Raw genomic sequence first — 19,242 nt, forward strand, 5'->3', positions numbered from 1 at the left:
AATACGTTTCAAATAGGCGATAGACTCTTTGAATACAATAGTGACAGTTTGCTGCGATAGGCAACACAATTTCAAACACAATGCAACATTGAGCTCAATGGGAATTTCTAGTTAAATGCAATTAGTTACTTTGTAGATTACTTGGCTAACCTCAAGACTGGATCCTAGATTCAGTCCTGGGACATGTCCTGTAAACAGTTAAGTAAAAGTGTTTGGTTACAGTAGTGATTTTTAAGGAATATTATTGTATTTTAAAATTTGACACTTAGAAACTTTTTCAGTTGAAATTACCAATGTTATCCTATTGAAGGAAATTCAGTTTGCAGGTAAAGTATGTTTACGTCACTTTTGTAATCCATTGCTGAACTCCTAGGTTCAGCACTGAGACCTCTATTTAAAACAGGCAAGTAATTACGTTTCTATCTTTGGCACGATTTTTAAAGAATATTTGTAAGTTTCAAAAATCAATACTTAGAAACTTTTTCAGCAAAAAGCAGGCAATGATATCCTATGGAAGGAAAATGAAGTTACTGGTAAGTACGATTAGAATTACTTTTCAGGGTCAGTACTGGGCTAAAAGATGCAGCACTGAGGTCTCTCCTGATAGCAGGTGAGTAAATCGAAATTCGTTGTTCGGCTGATTTGAGATGAATATTTTAAAGTTCCAAAACTCCACACTTTCCAAGAACTTTCCAAGAATTTCCAAGTGAAACCAGTCAATGTTAGCTTATGGAAGAAAAGTGAGTTACGTTTTTTAGGTAAGTACCCGACTGGTAGAGTTAAGCTTCTGGGCATAGACTCAGGGGTCTCCCAGGGTCAGGTAGGTACAGTTGGTACACCCTCAGCGGCACAGGGGCAGCCTGTTGCAGAGGTAGTTAGGCCCAATGTTATCCAATGAGGGGCAGGGGGCCTTCGGTTGGTGGCTGCTGGCTAGCCGGCCACGCGGCTGTGGGAGCTGGGCTCCTGGTCACTTGCTCAGGGCAAATGGGGAAGTAGGATAAGACAATGCTTGCCCTGCCTGGGGCACTCGGGTGGCTGGGTGCAGGGTGCTTTTGAGCCGTCGGCGCTCAATGTTATTCAATAGGGATCTTCAAAAGTGAACAAAGGCTGCAGGCTCGGGGACGGAGGATCTTCTGGAGCGACCAACACTTCGAGGGGTAAGTTGGGATCTTGGAGGGTAGGTAGGCACCCCAGAGTTGGGCACAGGGGTCCGGGGGCACTGGGTGCAGGGGTGTCTTTTGGCGTTGGGAAATCTTACCCTCTGCTGGTCGTGGTTGGGGGTCCCTGGTTCTGAGGCAGCATGCGTTGTCTGGATCATCAAGGAGGGTCCTTGGGCACTGGATTACAGGTCAGAATCGCCTGGGGGACGTCCTCAGGTTCTTTGTCCACTCAGGCAAAGGCCGGGCTCGGCGGGTGCAGAGTGGGCCGGATTCGAGGTTCCTGGCTGGCACCAGGGGTATTGCTGTGTGAGCAGAACCACTGCTCATGGGAGTTCCAATCTCTAAGAGGGTCAAGGCAGGAAGGTCTTTCGGGGTTCTCGAGGTTGCTGTCCGCAGGAGACGCCGGGATTTAGAAGGAAGAGGTTCAAGAATCAAAAGGCCTGTAGGGCTGGGGCCAAGTCAGTTAGTGACGTCCTCTTGTTAGCAGCTGCACGGCAGGTCTTCTTCTTCTTGGTCTCCTTTCTTATTTCGAAATCGGGATCTGAGGAAGGATGTTTCAGGGTGCCCCTAAATACTAAATTTAGGGGCATTACAGGTAGGGGAAGGGCAGGGACCAATAGGTCCCTGTCCTGGGTTGAGTACACCCCCTATCCTGCTCCTCTCCTGTGGGAGGGGGCAGGAGCCTATCTCTGATTGGGCAGGGCTACCCATCCTCCAGATGGCCGGAGCCCGGAGTTGTGCTTCACCTCGCCTCTCCCACCATTGGGGTGGAGTTGGCACAGGCTGGCACACCACCCTTTCCTGACATAGGGTTTCCCACCAGTCTTCCCGCCAGAGTGGGGGTCAGAAATAGTGGGGGCCAGTTGCTGAGTACAGCAAGTGGCCTGGAGAAGCTCACAAAGGCGGCATGCCTTTGAAGCTTCCCCCTGCCCGTCCTGGGAGATGAGACATAGCACCTCGCCCAGGATGTGCATTGTTGCAGGCCCAGGAGAGCGGGGGCTCTCCACCCAGGGGTCCAGCAACATGTCTGCTGTGTGGCAGCCTAGGCAGCCTCTCAGACAAGACATGGATTGTAGGTTAGGTTTCAGGGGCCATCTCTAAGATGCCCTCTGTAGTGCATTTTACATTAAATCCCACACTGGCATCAGTGTGGGTTTAATGTGCTGAGAAGTTTGATATCAAACTTGTCTGTTTTCAGTGTAGCCATTATGGTGCTGTGAAGTTCGTAATGACAACCTCCCAGCACCATATACTCTTAATGGCATCACTGCACTTACAGTGCCCAGGAATGGTCCTGGGTACTGTATGGGCACAGGGCTCGTGCACATGTGCCCACACCACTGGCATAGGGCACCCAGCTAGAGAGGTGAATGATGTATTCCAGGGCAATGGGTTTGTGGGCATGGCACACAGGGATGTGTGCCATGTTGACTCTTTGTTTACTTCTGCACCAGGACACTCAGCCTGCAAAGGCAGTGTGTGTGTGTGTCAGGGTGCAGGGCCCCTAAGGGTGGCACAATAAGTGCTGCAGCCCTTAGGGGTCTTCTCTGGTCACCATGCCCTAGGTACCTAGGGTACCATTTACCAGGGGCTGACATGTGGCCGGAGATGCCAATTGGGTTTTAGCTTCAATACAGTTTTAAAGAAGGAACACAGGCCCTTGGCACCTGATTGGCAGGAGCCCAGGGCACACTCAGTTAAAGCACATTAGCAATTCAGCAAAAAGTGGGTGCATGCCATGCAAGAAAGATGGCACTTTCTCACACTGTCCAGGCCCTCCAATACTATTTGCTGGGTCGTCCTTTCCTGCTCCTGACTGACCATGCCCCTCTGGTTTGGCGGGCGCGGCATAAGGATTCTAGTGCCTGTGTTCTTTGCTGGTTTCTTGCATTGCAACCCTTCTCTTTTCAGGTGTCCCACCACCCGGGTTCCCAGCAGGTCAACGTGGATTACCTTTCCCAGTACGCTGCTCTTCCATGGCCCAATCGGCCATGCCTGGTGAGGAGGCTCTGTGGCGGGGCACCCCCAGAGGATGGCCATGTGTGCTCCAGGGGCACCGGAGAGGAAAAGCCACAGTTGTCACTGCTGACATCAAGGGGGCGGAGCCTGGATACAAAGAAGGACCCGGAAGCGGAGTCAGTAGATGCCGGAGAACGCGAGAGGGAAAGTAGGAGCGGAAGACCACAACCGGAGGAGGACGGGACGAAGGCTGAAGGCGAGGAGGCAGAAGAAAGCGACGAGACGAAGGACGCGAGAAGCTCAGAGGACAACGGACCACACAGTTATCCACGGGAGGTGGCGTCCCCAGAGGAAGGCTCCCAGGGACGAGGCGGCCACGGCTTCAGGCAAGTGCTGTGGGAAACAGGCGCATGCTGGGAGGGTGGATCTGCACACAAGAGCTGTTAATGGGTCTGTGAGGGGAGGGGAAAGAGCAAGGTACAGACAAAAGGGGAAGGGCTTCCTCTTTCATTATTTTGCTGAAATATTCTGCTATGCTTATAATTTAGTTTTGGGTTACAGGGAATCACAGGGTTACCGGGTGGGCTGACCCTGACAAAGGCAAACAGGCACAAAAGCTAGGGGACACCTGAAGCAAAGGCTCCCCAGGGTTAGGTGTTTGACCTTCCAAAGTGTTGTGAGGAACCTCAGGGGCATATCCGAAGAGAAAAGGACGGGAGAAGGGAGGGTGAGTGCAGATACTTAGGAGGCCTTAGAGGAGCAAAGGGACTTCGTACTGACAGCCTCTCCTTCTTGTCTTCTTTACCAAGGGAACAGCCTGTGTCTAAGAAGCCAGGAGGAGAAACTGAAGACTGAAAGAGGAGACAATGGGAACCAGACACTGCGAAGAGAGCCGAGTTGAGCCAGAACAGCAGCTAGCCCTCTTGAGGCACTGTATCCGACCCAGTTGACCCCAATAAAAGCCTCTATCAAAAACAGTACAGTTGTCCGTGGTCTTTGGGTTGGTGACAGGCCCCTTTTCTGTTTCTTGGCTCTGGCTGTAAACAACTTAGCTTCTCTTTCTTTCAAGGCCTTAGGTCTCATCTGTCTACACAATGAACAAGCCTCGACGTCATGCTCCGATGACAAACACCAGAGGCAATGCTCATGCCGGTCATTAATAGACATTTGACCACCGTTGTCCCAACACGGCTTAAAAGCCTACTTCCTTGGAGAAGACATCTTCAACAGCTACTAAATTGCAGTAGGATATCCCGAAGAAATCTCCCAGAAATGGAGAGACTGGAAAAAACAGCTATGCGTCAACAGCGTGGAAAAAAGGAAACTGTTGTCAGCACAGTGACGAGGTCCTCTTATTGCTCTGATGACATCTCGCGCAGATCCATGTGGAGCCGATACATTGTGACTTCCTCTTCGACGTGGGAGAGCTATGGAGAAATGTTTCAGTGGAATGCTGTGCATTGGGGTAATTCAATAGGTGAGGAATTCCTAGGCAGATGTATCCATCAGAAAGTTCAGTTTTACCTGCCTTGGGTTGTCTGGGTACAGAAGTGCTTTCAGCAGTGGTCGGCTCGGACGCTACGTGCTGTAGTCAATAGGAGAAGTACCTGTTGAAAAGAGGCTGCAAGGAGGGACTAGGGAATCGGTCCGACTGTCTGCTATTAAGGGACACAGGGACACCGCCAATCAGCTCGGCCTTGGGTGCAGAGGTGTTTTAGGCGTTGGGTCGCCACTGTTAGAGACTCTCACGTGCTTTGTCGACCTGGAGAAGGACAGCAGGGCTACTTTGAGGGGTGGCCTCTGCAATGCAGACGTCCCTCATCGGCTGGTCAGTCTTTGCTGTGTTGGAGTCTGGATTGGACTGCAAATGAGCCTTGGTTGCTGCAACGGGTCCGGTACTCTGGGTATTAGTGTTGGGCGGCTCCTGGGGTTCCCGGCATCTCCAAACTTGGTGGGGAGAGTGATCTGACCTGCTGGAGCACAGTGATTTCCACCTGGGTGGCTGCTGTGTCGATGGACCCAGCAGAATGGTGAATCAAACGTAGTGTTGGTGCCTGCAGGTTGCAGGGGAGAAGCTCCACCACTTTAAGGGCTATGCTGGCTGGTCTGCGAAGTGCTGGCAGCCGGCCGAAGCTCTTGGAGGATGCACAGCTGCGGGATTGCTCGGGATGTCGCAATTATCAGGACAGGAGCAGGCAGGCAGAGTTTTGCCATATACAAAAAGCCCTTGTTGCACAGTACACATCAAGTCCACATTTTTATGGCTCTCCTCTTCTTCCTTTTGGGCAGGGAGGTTCTAGTACCTACTTATGAACCAACCCATATGTGTGTTTACTTTAATAAGATTAAAGCAGGTCCGATGGAACATGGTAAATCTTACAAAAAGTAAGAAAAGTAAAAAGAAAATTATATTTAGGAAGTGCCTCACATAAGCAAACACCAGGGAGCGATGGGCAGGTTCTCAGCAACTTGCTCACTCTCTCATCATCAAAGGCAGGAGAGCTTCTTCCTCACAGGCATTAAAGAGTTAAAGATTAGTTACAAAAAGGCAAACTGCATCTGTCGTTACTCTGTAGTGCCCACACTCATAATTAAAAAAACCATAAGAAGTTTAGACTATTTTAAACTCAACGGCTGACATGGTTCATTGCTACTTCACTTTTTGGCAAATTCATCGTGCACAGGGACCCAATTCTACCTTTAAGATGCACCAGACCATGTGGCTACTAGGTGGGAGCCTGCCAGCATCCCACAGGCAGAAACACTGGGAAATGTTTAGACCCAGTCGCCACCAGGCTCGGCCTTTCCACATCTGAGCAACAAGTTGCATCTTAAAGGTGGAATGTGGTCCCAGTACCTGATGAAGCTGGTATGGATTTTAATCATGTGTGCGAGCACTACAAACAAAGACAGATGCAGTGTGCCTTTTTGTAACTAATTTTTAACTCTTTAGTGTCTGTGAGGAAGAAGCTCTCCTCCCTTTATGGTAATCCATAGGGAACACAGATGTTTAGATGTGTTCCACACATAACTAGTAGTTTTTAGGTTGCACACACATATATTCTTCCACACAGGTTTTCGGTGTTGTGCCGTTCCCTTTTTTGGGAAAGTGTTGATGATGAGAGGGTGAGCACGTTGACAAGAACCTGCCAATTGCTCCCTGGTGGCTGCTTACGTGAGGCACTTCCTAAATATAATTCTTTTTACTTTTTGTACGTTTGTAAGATTCATCATGTTGTCTGGGACCTTCTTTATTTTTTTAAAGAAAACACACATATGGGTTGGTTCATTAATACATACTAGAACCTTCCCCGCCCAAAATGAAAAAGGTGAGAACCCATACAAATCTTGACTTGATGTCTTTTTGTATATGGTATTGATGTTGAGTGGAGCCTCTAAGGCTCCTCTTTGTTGAATAGGCAGAGTTTGGTACCAAAATCCACAAGTAGTCCAAAGTTGTCGCTTCTTCGGCTCTTCCTTGTCCTTCTTCTTCCTTAGTCATGTGACTGGAGTTCCTGGTGTCAGGGAGCCATCTAAATTTTGAACTTAGGGGCATTAAGAGTAGTGAAGGGCCAATAGGCTACTTACCCTTGGGGTGACCACATCTCTTGTATGACCACTTACTGTGGGGAGTGGTCATACCCCTGTCCTAAAGTTCCTAATTGCAGCAAAATCAAGATTGTGGAACTCTTCTTTCATGGAGCACATCAGGCAGCCCACCTGGTAGTGCAATACGCCGTCTTGCATAGCTAATTTTCCACTTATCCTGGTGCCAAATGGGCCTCAGGACAGAGGGTGGCATCTCCCATGTCTTGGGGAAGCCAGGGTTGGACATCAAAGGTGGCAGGGGTTTTGAAGCACCCTGCCTTGATATGCTAAATCATTAGCCATCCTTTTGGAGGAGGTGCAAACACCTTCCTCCTGAGCAGGCATTGTTTCAGGCCTCAGAGAGTGTGGACTCTCACCTGCAGGGGGGGCAAAAACATGTCTGCTGTGATAGGCTGAACAATACCAGTCAGCTAGCATACTAAGAAGCTGGTAGATTTTAAGGGAGCACCTCCAAGGTGCCCTCTGGGTACATGTTTTAATAAATCCACTACTGCCATAAGAATGGATTTATTAAGACAACGTGATTGATACCAAATTCCATAGGTTTCAGTAAAGCCATCATGTAGCTGGGGAACTCGTAATGACCAGTACCCCGTACATATTCTTGAGATGGCTTACCTGTTCACTTGTATCTAGTAATTGAACTAGACAGCACAGGTGCATATGTGCTTGTGCAGATATATCTTCACAAGTAATATAATTTAGCCTAGGGCTATTGGGCCTGCTGTAGGATGACTTCCATATATTGCATGTAGTGTGGGTGGGCATGGCACACAAGGTGTGTGCCATATCGTCTTTTCACACTTGTTTGCACCATTTCACGCAGCCTGCAATGGAAGTCTGCATGAGTTTCATGGTGGATCCCACAGGTTAGAACAATGCATGCTTCATGCTTCAGCCCTTAGGGACCCTTTTTAGTACCCATGCCATAGGTACCAGGGGTACCATGTCCTAGGGACTTCCAGAGGTGCTAGAGGTCTTGCCAATTGGGGTACAATTGAACAGTTACCTTGTTTTAGGGAAAGAACACTGGCATTGGGGACCTGGTTAGCAGGAACTCAGTGCACTTCAGTCAAAATTGGATCAAAAACCAGACAATAATTGGGGGTGACCATGCCAAAAAGGGGCACTTTCCTACACCATCAAACTATAAAATATCATGTATAAAATATTTGAGCGTAGCAATGTTGGTAAAGACCTACTCTTGCATTATCGAGTCAACCAGGCCTTCCCCTCTCGAGGGGGGATACTCTCCTACCTAGATTGGTCAGTAGGTAGACTTCAGCATTGTGGTCTGATACTGTGTTTCATGAGTCCCTGAATGCATTTGCAATTTCTTTTTCGTCTATCAAAGGATCACCCCACCCCTCACAATGCAAACCTTCTTACTACTTGTTTGGGTTTTCAGTTGTTAGCTAGTAGCCTACCAGCCTGATTCCCAAAGTTGTAGTTTTCTGCTTAATTCTGGGAATGATGCACTCAGCCCTACCCATATTTAGGGGTCACACTTGAACTCAATGTGCTATTTTCCTCTACAACATTTTCAACAAAGTGTTCTTGTGCATTCCTTTTCAAAAGGCCATCACTGATATTAAATTACCCCTTATAACAGTTTTGGTGCATTCCTGATATTGGCCATGAGATTTCCCTGACTCCTTCTCTACTAGGTACTATTTAACCCTTTATCTAAGTATGCTCAAACTATGGGGTCGAGCAGAAGGATCCCAGTCGTGGGGGGCATGGTGCTTTGATTCAGTGCATGATCAGGCAATGCGATGTGCACAAGAGTCTTTTACCTGGGGCATAAGAGTGGAATTTGCCCAGCTGCACATATGTAGCAACTGCACAGGGTAGAGATGTAGTCTACCTCCACTCTATATGCGTCCCTCCAAGAATAAGTCAGGCCCAGTCTGTAAAGTGCTGGGACGCCGCCTTGTAGTGTCCAGCTCTTTGATGTGAGCGATCTTTGGTGCCTTCCATCAATATGTAAAGATCTCCAACCAAAATAAACTCCCACTCAGAATATGGGAAAATGTCAGAGAAAGAAGATTTAAGAAAGCTTTCTTGCTGTGTGTTGTGTGTGTAGCGTGTTGATATTGTGTGCATGTTAGGGCACAGCTCTATAATTAAGCTCAGAACACTCCCTGCCTTGTTTGATAATACAATCTTGTATTGTATTGTATTGTATTGTATATAGTATTCATAGAGCGCAACAAACACCCTACGGGTACCCTGGCGCTAGAAGAAACGTGAGATGCAGACCAGCAGAAACAGAAGAGATGGCTAAAGAAGGAATGCAGCCAACATGAGCAATGTTACGGCCCCGCGGAATTAATTTCTCGGGAACAGCCATGTTTTAATTTTTTTCCTAAACAAGGACAGAGTGCTGCATTGTCGAATTTCCAGCGGAAGCTCATTCCAAAGTTTTGCAGCCGCCGGAGGATCTTCCACCCAGTCTGGCCTTGTGAAACCTGGGTACACTTGCCTGGTAGGCAGAGGAGGAGCGAAGACTCCGGGTGGGTGTGCACCAGACCATTTTCTTCTGCAGTGGCCTAGGGCCAAATCCATGCAGTGCCCTGAATCCGATACACAATGATTTAAAGAGTATTCTTTGGTGTACTGGAAGCCAATGCAGATCAGCTAGACACAATGAGGCAGAAGAAACCCTTGGTCTGGAAAGGGCCAGTTTTGCTGCTGTGTTCTGGACACGCTGCAATCTCTGGATTAAATATTTAGGAGATTCTAATAGTAAGGCGTTACAGTAGTCAAGTCTACTCAAAATAACGCCTTGAATAATCAAAGCTCTAGCCATCGCTGGGAGCAATGGAAGAATCTTCCTTAGGGCCTTCAAGAGGCCAAAGCAACATCCCACTGTCTTGTTCACTTGAGTCTCCAGTGACAAGTTGGTGTTGAACATGACACCCAAGTTACGCACCGTCGTGGATGGCGTTAGGGGGGTGGAAGTATCCAAAGGCCAGAAGTTACAAGGAAGAGGCCGGGCAGCCTTCCCAACTGCGCAGTGTAAAATTTCGGTCTTGCCCGAATTGAATTGTAAGGAGTTGTCACGTGTCAGTGTTCTGCATACATGCATGAAAATCTTCTAGAGCATTAGAGTGGGTTCCATCCAAAGATAGGAGGATCTGAGTATCATCAGCGTAGTTTACTACCTTCACATTGTAGGAACAGATGGTTTTAATCAGAGGGCTCAGATAAATGTTAAATAGAATTGGGCTAATAGCCGACCCTTGCGGAACCCCGTGACAGATACTTGTGAAGGCCGATTGAAATGGGGGAAGGGCCACTGCCTGACATCTGTCAGATAAGTAAGATTGAGCCAGGCCAGGGCTGTACCCACTACTCCCACTTCCTCTAGACGCGCCAGCAGAATGTCGTGGCTGACCGTGTCAAACGCGGCAGACAGGTCAAGCAATACAAGTATTGCTGATTGTCCCCTGTCTGCCATCTGACGCAGATCGTCCATTACGGTCACCAAGGCTGATTCGGTTCCGTGCTCTGGACGGAATCCGAACTGTACATCTGCCAGGCAGCCAGAGCGCTCTAAAAAAGCTGACAGAGATTTACTAACCCTACGTTCCAGTACCTTCACTGGATAAGGGAGGAGCGAGATAGGCTTATAATTCCCCGGGCAGTTGGGGTCAAGGGTGGCCTTCTTCAGGAGTGGAGTGACTATCGCCCGTTTCCAGCCGGATGGTATTAACCCACTGGAGAGTGATTGGTTACAGATCTTTCGGAGCCTAGGGAAGAGCTCTGATGCCAATTCCTTCCAGATTCTATGTGGAAGAGGGAGCAATGGGGAGCCCGAGGACACACCCATGGCCAGCCTATCAAATTCCTCTTCCGAAAGGGGCTCAAAGTGATCAAGAGAGCTCATTATAGCGGGCCCATCATCACTCAAGGGGTCTTCATGAGGCACTGTACCCATGCTAGCCGTTGGAATTGCTGCCTTAGGGGTCATACCTTCTCCCCTCCCAGACCTGTCATCCTTTAACCCAGTGATAATGGTGGTGATTTTATCCTGGAAAAAAACTGCTAATTTATAACAGAGATCTTGGGAAGGCAGAGTCTGATTGTGTAGACATTGAGGATTGGCAAGATCCTCGACAAGTTTGAAAATACATTTGGCCTTGTTGGGCGAATTCAGAATAACTTCAGCGAAGTACTCCTGTTTGGCAGCAGCAATTTCTTTTTTATAAAGGGAGATAGCCACTTTCCAGGCTAGTTTATCCTCGTCTGCATAGTGTTTTCTCCACTTTCTCTCTGCCTGTTTGCATTTCAGTTTCAGATCCTTAAGTTTTTCATTGAACCATCTAGCGGAGGGTCTACCTTTGTTTTTACATACTTTTTGGGGAGCAATTTGATTAACAGTGGCATTTATACGATTACAGAAGAGCAAATAGTTCTCCTCCACTGAGCAATGTACACCAAAATCCTCTTCAGAGGAGGTCATTAGGGACCGAGTCGTTTTTTCCAAAAGTCTCTTCCAGTCCCTACCGAGAAAGCTTCCAACCGTCCTCTTGACTATGCCCCAGACGTTAGTGCCACACAGTAGAGCCTACGTGCCTTTTTCCCAGGCCAGATGAAAAGAACTGCAGAGGGAATAATTTGAAGTGGAATCTGGAGCTGTCTTTTTTTTTTAACAGTGAAATTACTGTCGGAGGCAAATGTCTCCCCCCACTTTGTTGAAGGAGGTTAAGGACTGCGTGTTATTTTGCTGGTGAATTATGCACCTTGACATTTAGGATCACTATTTTTAAAAATGTCAATCAATCAGGGGGTCCATATACTTAGCGGGTCCATTCCATGGCATCACATCTGACACTTGGACCATGGCCGTTGTGGACTCTGCACTTCATATCGTGCCCCAGGTGAGAGCATTAACCTAGTCACCATGCCCCTCCCTTGAAACTAAATGACCTACCCCCCTAAGATCCTCCCCAAACTCCCTCTTCCCTAATCCGAACAGACTTGCTCCACCCCACTCCAGACCAGTGTTGGTCATCTCAATTTCCTTTGTGTAACATCTGCCCTCCTTGAAATGAGACCGTCGTCAGCAAACTGCTGCTTGTTATTGGATTTCCAAGGGACAAGTCAACCTAGGGTTGCTCCTCTACTTTCTCTGGCTATGCTTTACAGTCTGCCTAATTTCTGAACTTGTAGCACTGCCTCAAATTTGGCCGTCTCAATCTCCCTGGGGAGGATGTTTTCTTACATCTACTTTGAACAACCCTCCATTAGCCCAGTGGGGCTTCCTTAGTCTCATGACATAACCCATGTTGGCAATCTTGGTCTAACTCCTTGGCAATTCCCAGGATAGTGTGGGTGTCTTCTAGTATCCTGGCGAAACACTTTTGTTGATAAGAGATGAAGATCGGCCTGAAAGGGTGCACCCACTGCTCTGGTATGTACCATCTGGTATGTACCACTGTCAAAGGAGGTCAGTTGTTTGTCAGTGTAAAGCTTGTGGCTTTATATAGCACTGCATTGCACATAGATAGACTTTTCAATGAGTCCTCCTTGAGGCATTAATCCAGGATTGTGCCTTCGCCATGACAGCACTGGCACATTCATGTCAGTGTTTGTCACCTACTCTACCTATGTGACCGTAGGTGTGGCTTGGGCATATAAGTCAAATGAACAGTAATAACGCTTTCCAAAGCCAGTAATACTACATTAGCATGTACAACAGAATGTCAGGAGAAGACAGTGGAGTCATCCTGTGCCGCATGCAGCCAGCAAATAACTGCAGGGGTTTTGCTGGCATGATTTTAAACATGGCTACATGGGAAGAACTGGAATGATGGAGTGGTAATGATGCAAGCACTTTCATATACTAATATCAGTCTTATCTTTAGAGCCTATGAATAGGCGACACTCAAAGTGTGGCCCAGGGTCCGCATGCAGCCCTACTGAACTTTACAAGCGTCACCGTCCTCAAGAGCAACACTGGGCTGCTTTTTTACATGACTCAACACTAACATCCAGTATATAATAAGTAAACTGTCATGCATTTATTTAAAGGGTAATGAAGTAAAAGAAAGGAAGTCCTGAACCGCTGAACTTTAGGAACACTTTGATTTTTAAAGACATCTTGCAGCAAAAGTGTTAAAATATGATGAAGTCGCTTCAAAATTCATAATGTGCATTTCATTAACATGCAGAACCGTTTCACCATAGTACATCAGATTGTATCAGTACATTGAGATGTACTATTTTTTAAAGTAATAGTTTTCTAACATGAATTCAGAAACATTCAGTCCCCCTCCCTCCACCCCTACCCTGACAACAATGCCAATAGTGAACAAGAGGCAAGGCAGTTGTTATGTGCACTCTTTGGGTGGTGTGGGTTTCTATAATACATCAACAACATTCTAGTTTATTAAATCGCACACAGGAGAAGGTTATGTACAGCGCAAATTCGGAAGTCACGTGTTTTGGATGTCTTCTTATATGTGATAATGAAGAAAAAGTAAAAGAAAACAACTGCATAGGATCACACAATGTGGTTAAATCGGGAAGCTGGGATTAATCCCAGGTTTTCTGGTTTCACACTGTGCAATTAAGCCACTAGATGTATATGCTTCACTTCCCCTACACCCACTTTACCACCAATCCCCTTCCACAACCGCCACCTTGGCTGGCATCAATACAGCCCTTGGTCACAACACTGACCAACTTTTTGGGTCCCTGGGAAAATCTTTGCGAGTACCTATACTATAAATGATTATTTATTTTCCCTTATCCTCCCTATGCCCTTTTGGCCCGCTATCCAGGCCTATAAGTCAAGTGAGGGTCAAGTAATAGATTGATTCTAAGGTCAACAAAGCCATGTTGTTAAATGCTACTTTAAGTTTGACTGCTGCTTGTTTTAAACATAGAGGCAGTAATAATGATTACAGCCTTTAAATTATTTGTAATACCAAAACACTGGTTTTGCCAAATAATAATGCATATAAAATGTGTAAGTCATTCCAATTTGAAAGAGGTCTCATGAGTAAACATCATAAGTAGTGCAAATTAAGTACCTTGTATTGTGTCCTTATGAAATGCATAAGTGTAAATTTTGTCGTCGTCACAGGCACAGAAAACACCTTTATCCGTTGGAAAGTTTTCCCACAAAATACCTTTTATAGATGGTGATAAATTTGGAATCTCATACACACTGTCATTGACCTACGAGACATAAAAATTAATGCAGCAACTTTAAATGCAAATATATATTTGAGAAAACTGCAGTGACAATTGATATGTGCCTATGTAACTCAATTATACAAGGGAATTCAATTTCTCACTCAGTGAAATCTCCAAAGCTCTTCCTAGCGCTGCATCTAAGTGACCAGAGATTTCTTTCATAATTAAATACATCAACATTTGTTTAAAAAAAACACTGACTCTTACATAAGCTAACGTTTCAGAAACAGTGGATGACATCTCAAATGTAGAATAGCTGGATGGCAGACGACTATACATGCTGTAAAGAGGGTTCTTTTAACCTAAATTAAAATGAGAACCTGAAGAGTGTTAAACATAACCAAGTCGTAGTTAAGTGCTGGATGCAGTGTTTTTGGCTCCGCCGAGGAGCAGAGGAGGCAACACTCCTTCCCCATAACCACAGTTTCTGACCAGGACAACCAACTACAAGCTACTGAAAGGGGCGAAACAAGGTGCAAAGGAAGAAAACGTTCACAGGGCAGAAAAAATCCTAAAAGCAAATATGAACAACAGGAATTTTGGGAAGTGGGATATGGGACTACGAGAACCAAGATAATTAGCATGGCAAATTCAAAGAATCAAGTTAATTGGCCACTAACTTTTTATTTTGCTGATAAAGGAATCCTATTCAGAACCAGAAACAACAAATGTGACATCATGCCTAAGTGTCATCATTTTGGACATGATTCAGGTGAACCGTATATCACACCCAACAAGAATCACCTGTCCCCACTCAAAGCCTAATCTACAATGCCGGTCTTAATCCTAATTCAGTTCATGGTTCTGTCCTCTAATGCATTCCCTATTCACCCTCTTCCTTATGCCTGCCCTCATCTGGGAGTAATCCTAGTTCTCTTCCAGGGGTATCCTCATCAAAGTCATAAGCATTTGAATATTCCCGCCCATATATATGTGCCCCACATATATATATATACTCATATATATATATATATATATACACATATATATATAAAAACATGCAATAGCAGCCAAATCACATCAGAGCTAGAATATGCTGTGAAGAATTTCCACCATACATGAATAATATGCATTAGACACATGAGAAACAACACAAAAGATTGTTTAGAAACTGTTTTAATGCTTAGGCAGCAGCAGAAATTCTTATAACACCCTGAAAGCATAGAAAGCTCCCAGGCTGCATTGCAAATACACAGTCTAAAAAGACTGAAAAGCTAACCTGTAGCTGTATACAAAAAAACTGACACCGTGCCTTTAAGGCACCCATGACCCCCGGTATCCCATCATGCCTCAGGGGTGACAGTTAGGTCAGTTGTTCTTTTCGGAGACTGAAACAAACCCAGTAACAAAATAGGTTAACAATATCTCCTTATTAAAGAATATCCTTTGCCCGGGGAGGCGGGAGGGTTGCTTATGACTTTGATGAGGATACCCCTGGAAGAGAACTAGGATTACAGGTAAGTAACTAATCCTTCTCTTCCAGGGGATCCTCATCAATAATCATAAGCATTAGAATAGAATAGCGAGCCTCTCCTAATCCCTGCGGGCAAAGGAATGACAAGACAGTAATCTTATCAACAAGCCTGAGCAGGCTATAGGCTACCCAAACAGATTTCTCAAGGAGGCTTGCCCTACTTGAGTATCGGCCCTGGAATCAGATTCGAGACAGTAATGTCTCGTAAAGGTATGAACTGATTTCCAGGTTGCAGCCTTACATATTTCTGACATCGGAATGTCATGTAAGAAAGCTACTGTAGCGGCTTTCCCTCTAGTGGAATGCGCTTTGGGTGACACCAATAAAGGCTTGCCTGCAAGCTGATAGGCCAATTTAATGCATGAGACAATCCATCTGGAGATGGACCTCTTGGCCGCTGGAAAACCCATCCTCATTGAACCATAGTTCACAAACAATTGATCCGTTTTCCTGATCCCTTTAGTCTTTTCCAAATAGAACTTGAGCACTCTCTTAAGATCCAAGGAGTGCAGTGACCGCTCGGCTGGGGTCGTAGGATTTGGAAAAAACGAAGGGAGGGAAATGGACTGATTTATATGAAAATCAGAAACCACTTTAGGCAAGAAAGATGGATGAGCCCTTAGGACTACTCTATTGTGGTGGAAAACAGTATATGGTTCCTTCGCACAGAGCGCTTGTATCTCGCTTACTCTGCGCGCTGAGGTAATCACCACCAAAAAGGCCGCCTTCCAAGAGAGATGTTGTAAAGCGGCCTTGTGGATGGGCTCGAAAGGAGGTGACATTAATGTGGATAGAACCAGGTTCAATTCCCAAGGAGGAGAAGGATTTCGCACAGGGAGATAAACTTTTTTCAACCCCTGGAGGAAGTCCTTAACCACCGGAACCTGAAAGAAAGAGATCTGATCAGGTGATTTCCTGTACGCCACTATGGCTGACAAATGCACTCTAATGGAAGCATATTTCAAACCAGAAGTTGCCAAAGAAAGGAGGTATGGCAGGATTACCTCCTCCTGCCCTTTTAGTCGGATCTAAGTGATGATCCCTACACCATATGTAGAACCTTTTCCACTTGAACGCATAAGACGCTCTTGTGGAAGGCCTCTTAGCCTCCTTTAAAATGTGCATACATTCAGGAGGCAGATTCAAATGCCCATATTGCAGGACCTCAGGTGCCATGCTGTCAGGTTCAGTGATGAGAGGTTGGGATGTAGTATCCTCCCGTTCATCTTGCTCAACAGGTCCGGTTTGCAAGGAAGTCGTTTGTGTGGACACACAGACAGATGCAGCAGGTCCGGGTACCACCACTGTCGTGGCCAATCCGGAGCTATCAAGATCATCTCCATGTCCGACCTGAGGAGCTTGGAAACTACCTTTGGAATCAGAGGCAGGGGAGGAAACGCGTAAGCAAATGTTCCCGACCAATCCATCAGGAGAGCGTTCCCCTGCGTCCCTGGCCGGTGGAATCTGGACGCGAAGGCATGGCATTTTGCGTTTTCTTCGTCCGCAAACAAGTCTATGGCTGGACGACCCCAACAACGAAAAAGCTCTTCTACCACTTCGTCGTTTAGCACCCAGTCTGGCTGATCTTCGAAGTGCCTGCTGAGTGCATTTGCTTTGATGTTTAACTCGCCTGGAAGGTGCACCGCCACCACTGAAAGGTTTCGAGAGAGAAGCCAGTGCCAGATGGTTTGAGCCTCCCGGGAAGAGAGGGTGAGATTGTGTGCCTCCTTGTTTGTTCAGATAGAACATGGTAGTTGTATTGTCTGTCTGAACTAAGACTGAGTTGGACTTGATCGCTGGAAGAAAAGCATTGAGAGCTAGAAACACCGCTCTGAGCTCCAGCATGTTTATGTGGTACGTCTGCTCCTGTGCAGACCACTGACCCTGAATCTGTAGGGGACCCAAGTGCGCTCCCCAGCCTTGTAGAGAGGCATCTGTCACTATAGACTGGGTGGGTAGTGGCTGATGAAAAGGTACTCCCACCAGCACATTCCTCGTCCGAGTCCACCATTTGATGGCATCCTTCGCTGTCTGGGAAAGAGTGATACGATCTTCCCAACGCCCTGTCGCCTGGTCCGACTGGTCTTCGAGAGCCTGTTGTATAGGGCGCATTCTCAGCCTGACTTTCGGGATGAGAAAAATGCAGGACGCCATGGAACCCAGCAGGGAGGCTACCTGTCGGACTGTTGGAAGCCGAGACTCTAATAGAATCCCACACTTCTGCCTCATGGAAAAAAGTCTCTCCTCCGAAGGAAACGCTTTTCCCAATCTTGTGTCCAGAACGGAGCCTAGGTAGTGGATGGACTGTGTCGGCCGCTTGACTGACTTCTCCAGGTTCACATGGAGACCGAGCCTGTGCAACTGGTGTAGACAAAGTTGCAGATCGTGCGTCACCTGTACCGGAGACGGGCCCTTTAGGAGCCAGTCGTCCAGGTATGGGTAAATGAAGAGTCCCTTTTAGTGAAGAAAAGCCGCCACCACTGCCATGCATTTGGTGAAGACTCGTGGTGCGGACATGAGACCGAAGGGTAGCACCTTGTACTGGTAGTGTTTGCTTCCTACGACAAACCTCAAGTGCTTGCGATGCTGCAGAGCAATCGGAATGTGAAAGTATGCATCTTGCAGATCCACCGAACACATCGAATCTCCGGCTTGAAGATGTGGGCATATTTGGTGAAGAGCTAACATGCGGAACTTTTCTCTGACTATGACTTTGTTTAGGAGACGTAGATCTAGTATAGGCCTGAACTTGTTGTGAGAAGTTGGCCTGATATATGATGCTCACTAGTTCTAGTGATCACCTTGCATCAGTCCAAACAACCCTTATGGTGATTGGTTGTAAGTCAACCTTATAGACCAGCTATCCTAATGGTAGCATGGACAAAGCAGTCTTAGGCTAAACTCTTTTGGCATGTGAAGCCAGCTGTTTTACCACAATATAACCCCTTGAATACCAGATGAAAGGACACCACACAGGTTGTTATGAAAATAAACAGTATATTTATTAATAACAACACCTCTGAACTCTTTATGAGGTCAGAGGGCTAAGCACATGACAATCTCTTACGAAAAATACGACAAGTTGCACAAAATTACAATGGTGCCCTAGGGGCACGACAAACCATATACTAAGTAAGTGGAATGTGAGAGTCGATAAAAGGAATGGAGCTGTCCAGAGGCTGTAGGATCGATGGGACCACGCTACACTAACTTCAGGTAAGTAATAGGAGGCCCACGGAACGCGTGTGCAGAGTGTGAACTCACACGCGAGATGCGTAACAACGTCTATGGACAGTACAGTTCAAGTTAAAGGTAAGTACGGACGATCCTGACTAGGTAGGACAACAACGACTGTGGAATTGGACACTAGGACAGTTAGACTACCCTTGAGCACCGAAATGCTCTCGTTACCTCACCCACGGGCTGCGGGTGCATAGGTGCCAAAGTGTCGGGTTCTCCCGTTGAAGTCAATGGAGCCTGAAAGAAAAGATGCTGCAGGCGACCAGGAGGGAGATGTCCGGTGCGATCCAAGGGTGGATCGGTGAAGAAGAGGACCTGAAAGCAGAGGGGACAGTGTTCAAAGTCACTAGCCAGTGACCGGTGTGGAACCAGGAAGGTACCAGGTGCTGTCGTCGCGATCAGGTGAAGAGTGGACGCTTGACTCTGCAGCCACGTGGACCAGGAGGTGTCTTCGACGACCAGGATGGAGGCACGAGCTGTCCCACGCAGGCTCTCGCTGTCGGCGGTGTCGGATCCGGAATTGGAGTCAACAGGCCTTGGCAAAGGCAACCCACGCGGTGAGTGGAAAAGACGTCTGGTGCGGACTAGGAG

At 46.9% G+C, this 19,242-nt stretch overlaps 1 protein-coding gene across 2 annotated transcripts in view; it reads right to left on the reverse strand.

Moving 5' to 3' along the window:
• Positions 1-19,242, reverse strand: part of WDR19 (WD repeat domain 19) — a 740,406-nt gene that overhangs the window by 563,599 nt on the left and 157,565 nt on the right. For both annotated transcript variants that reach the window (XM_078678329.1, XM_078678328.1), the window contains exon 16: positions 13,772-13,919. In XM_078678329.1, coding sequence (XP_078534455.1) covers positions 13,772-13,919 — 148 coding nt within the window. The remainder of the gene's footprint in view (positions 1-13,771; positions 13,920-19,242) is intronic.

The sequence above is a fragment of the Lissotriton helveticus genome, chromosome 2_2, assembly GCF_964261635.1.
Source record: "Lissotriton helveticus chromosome 2_2, aLisHel1.1, whole genome shotgun sequence".
NCBI classification, from domain to species: domain Eukaryota; kingdom Metazoa; phylum Chordata; class Amphibia; order Caudata; family Salamandridae; genus Lissotriton; species Lissotriton helveticus.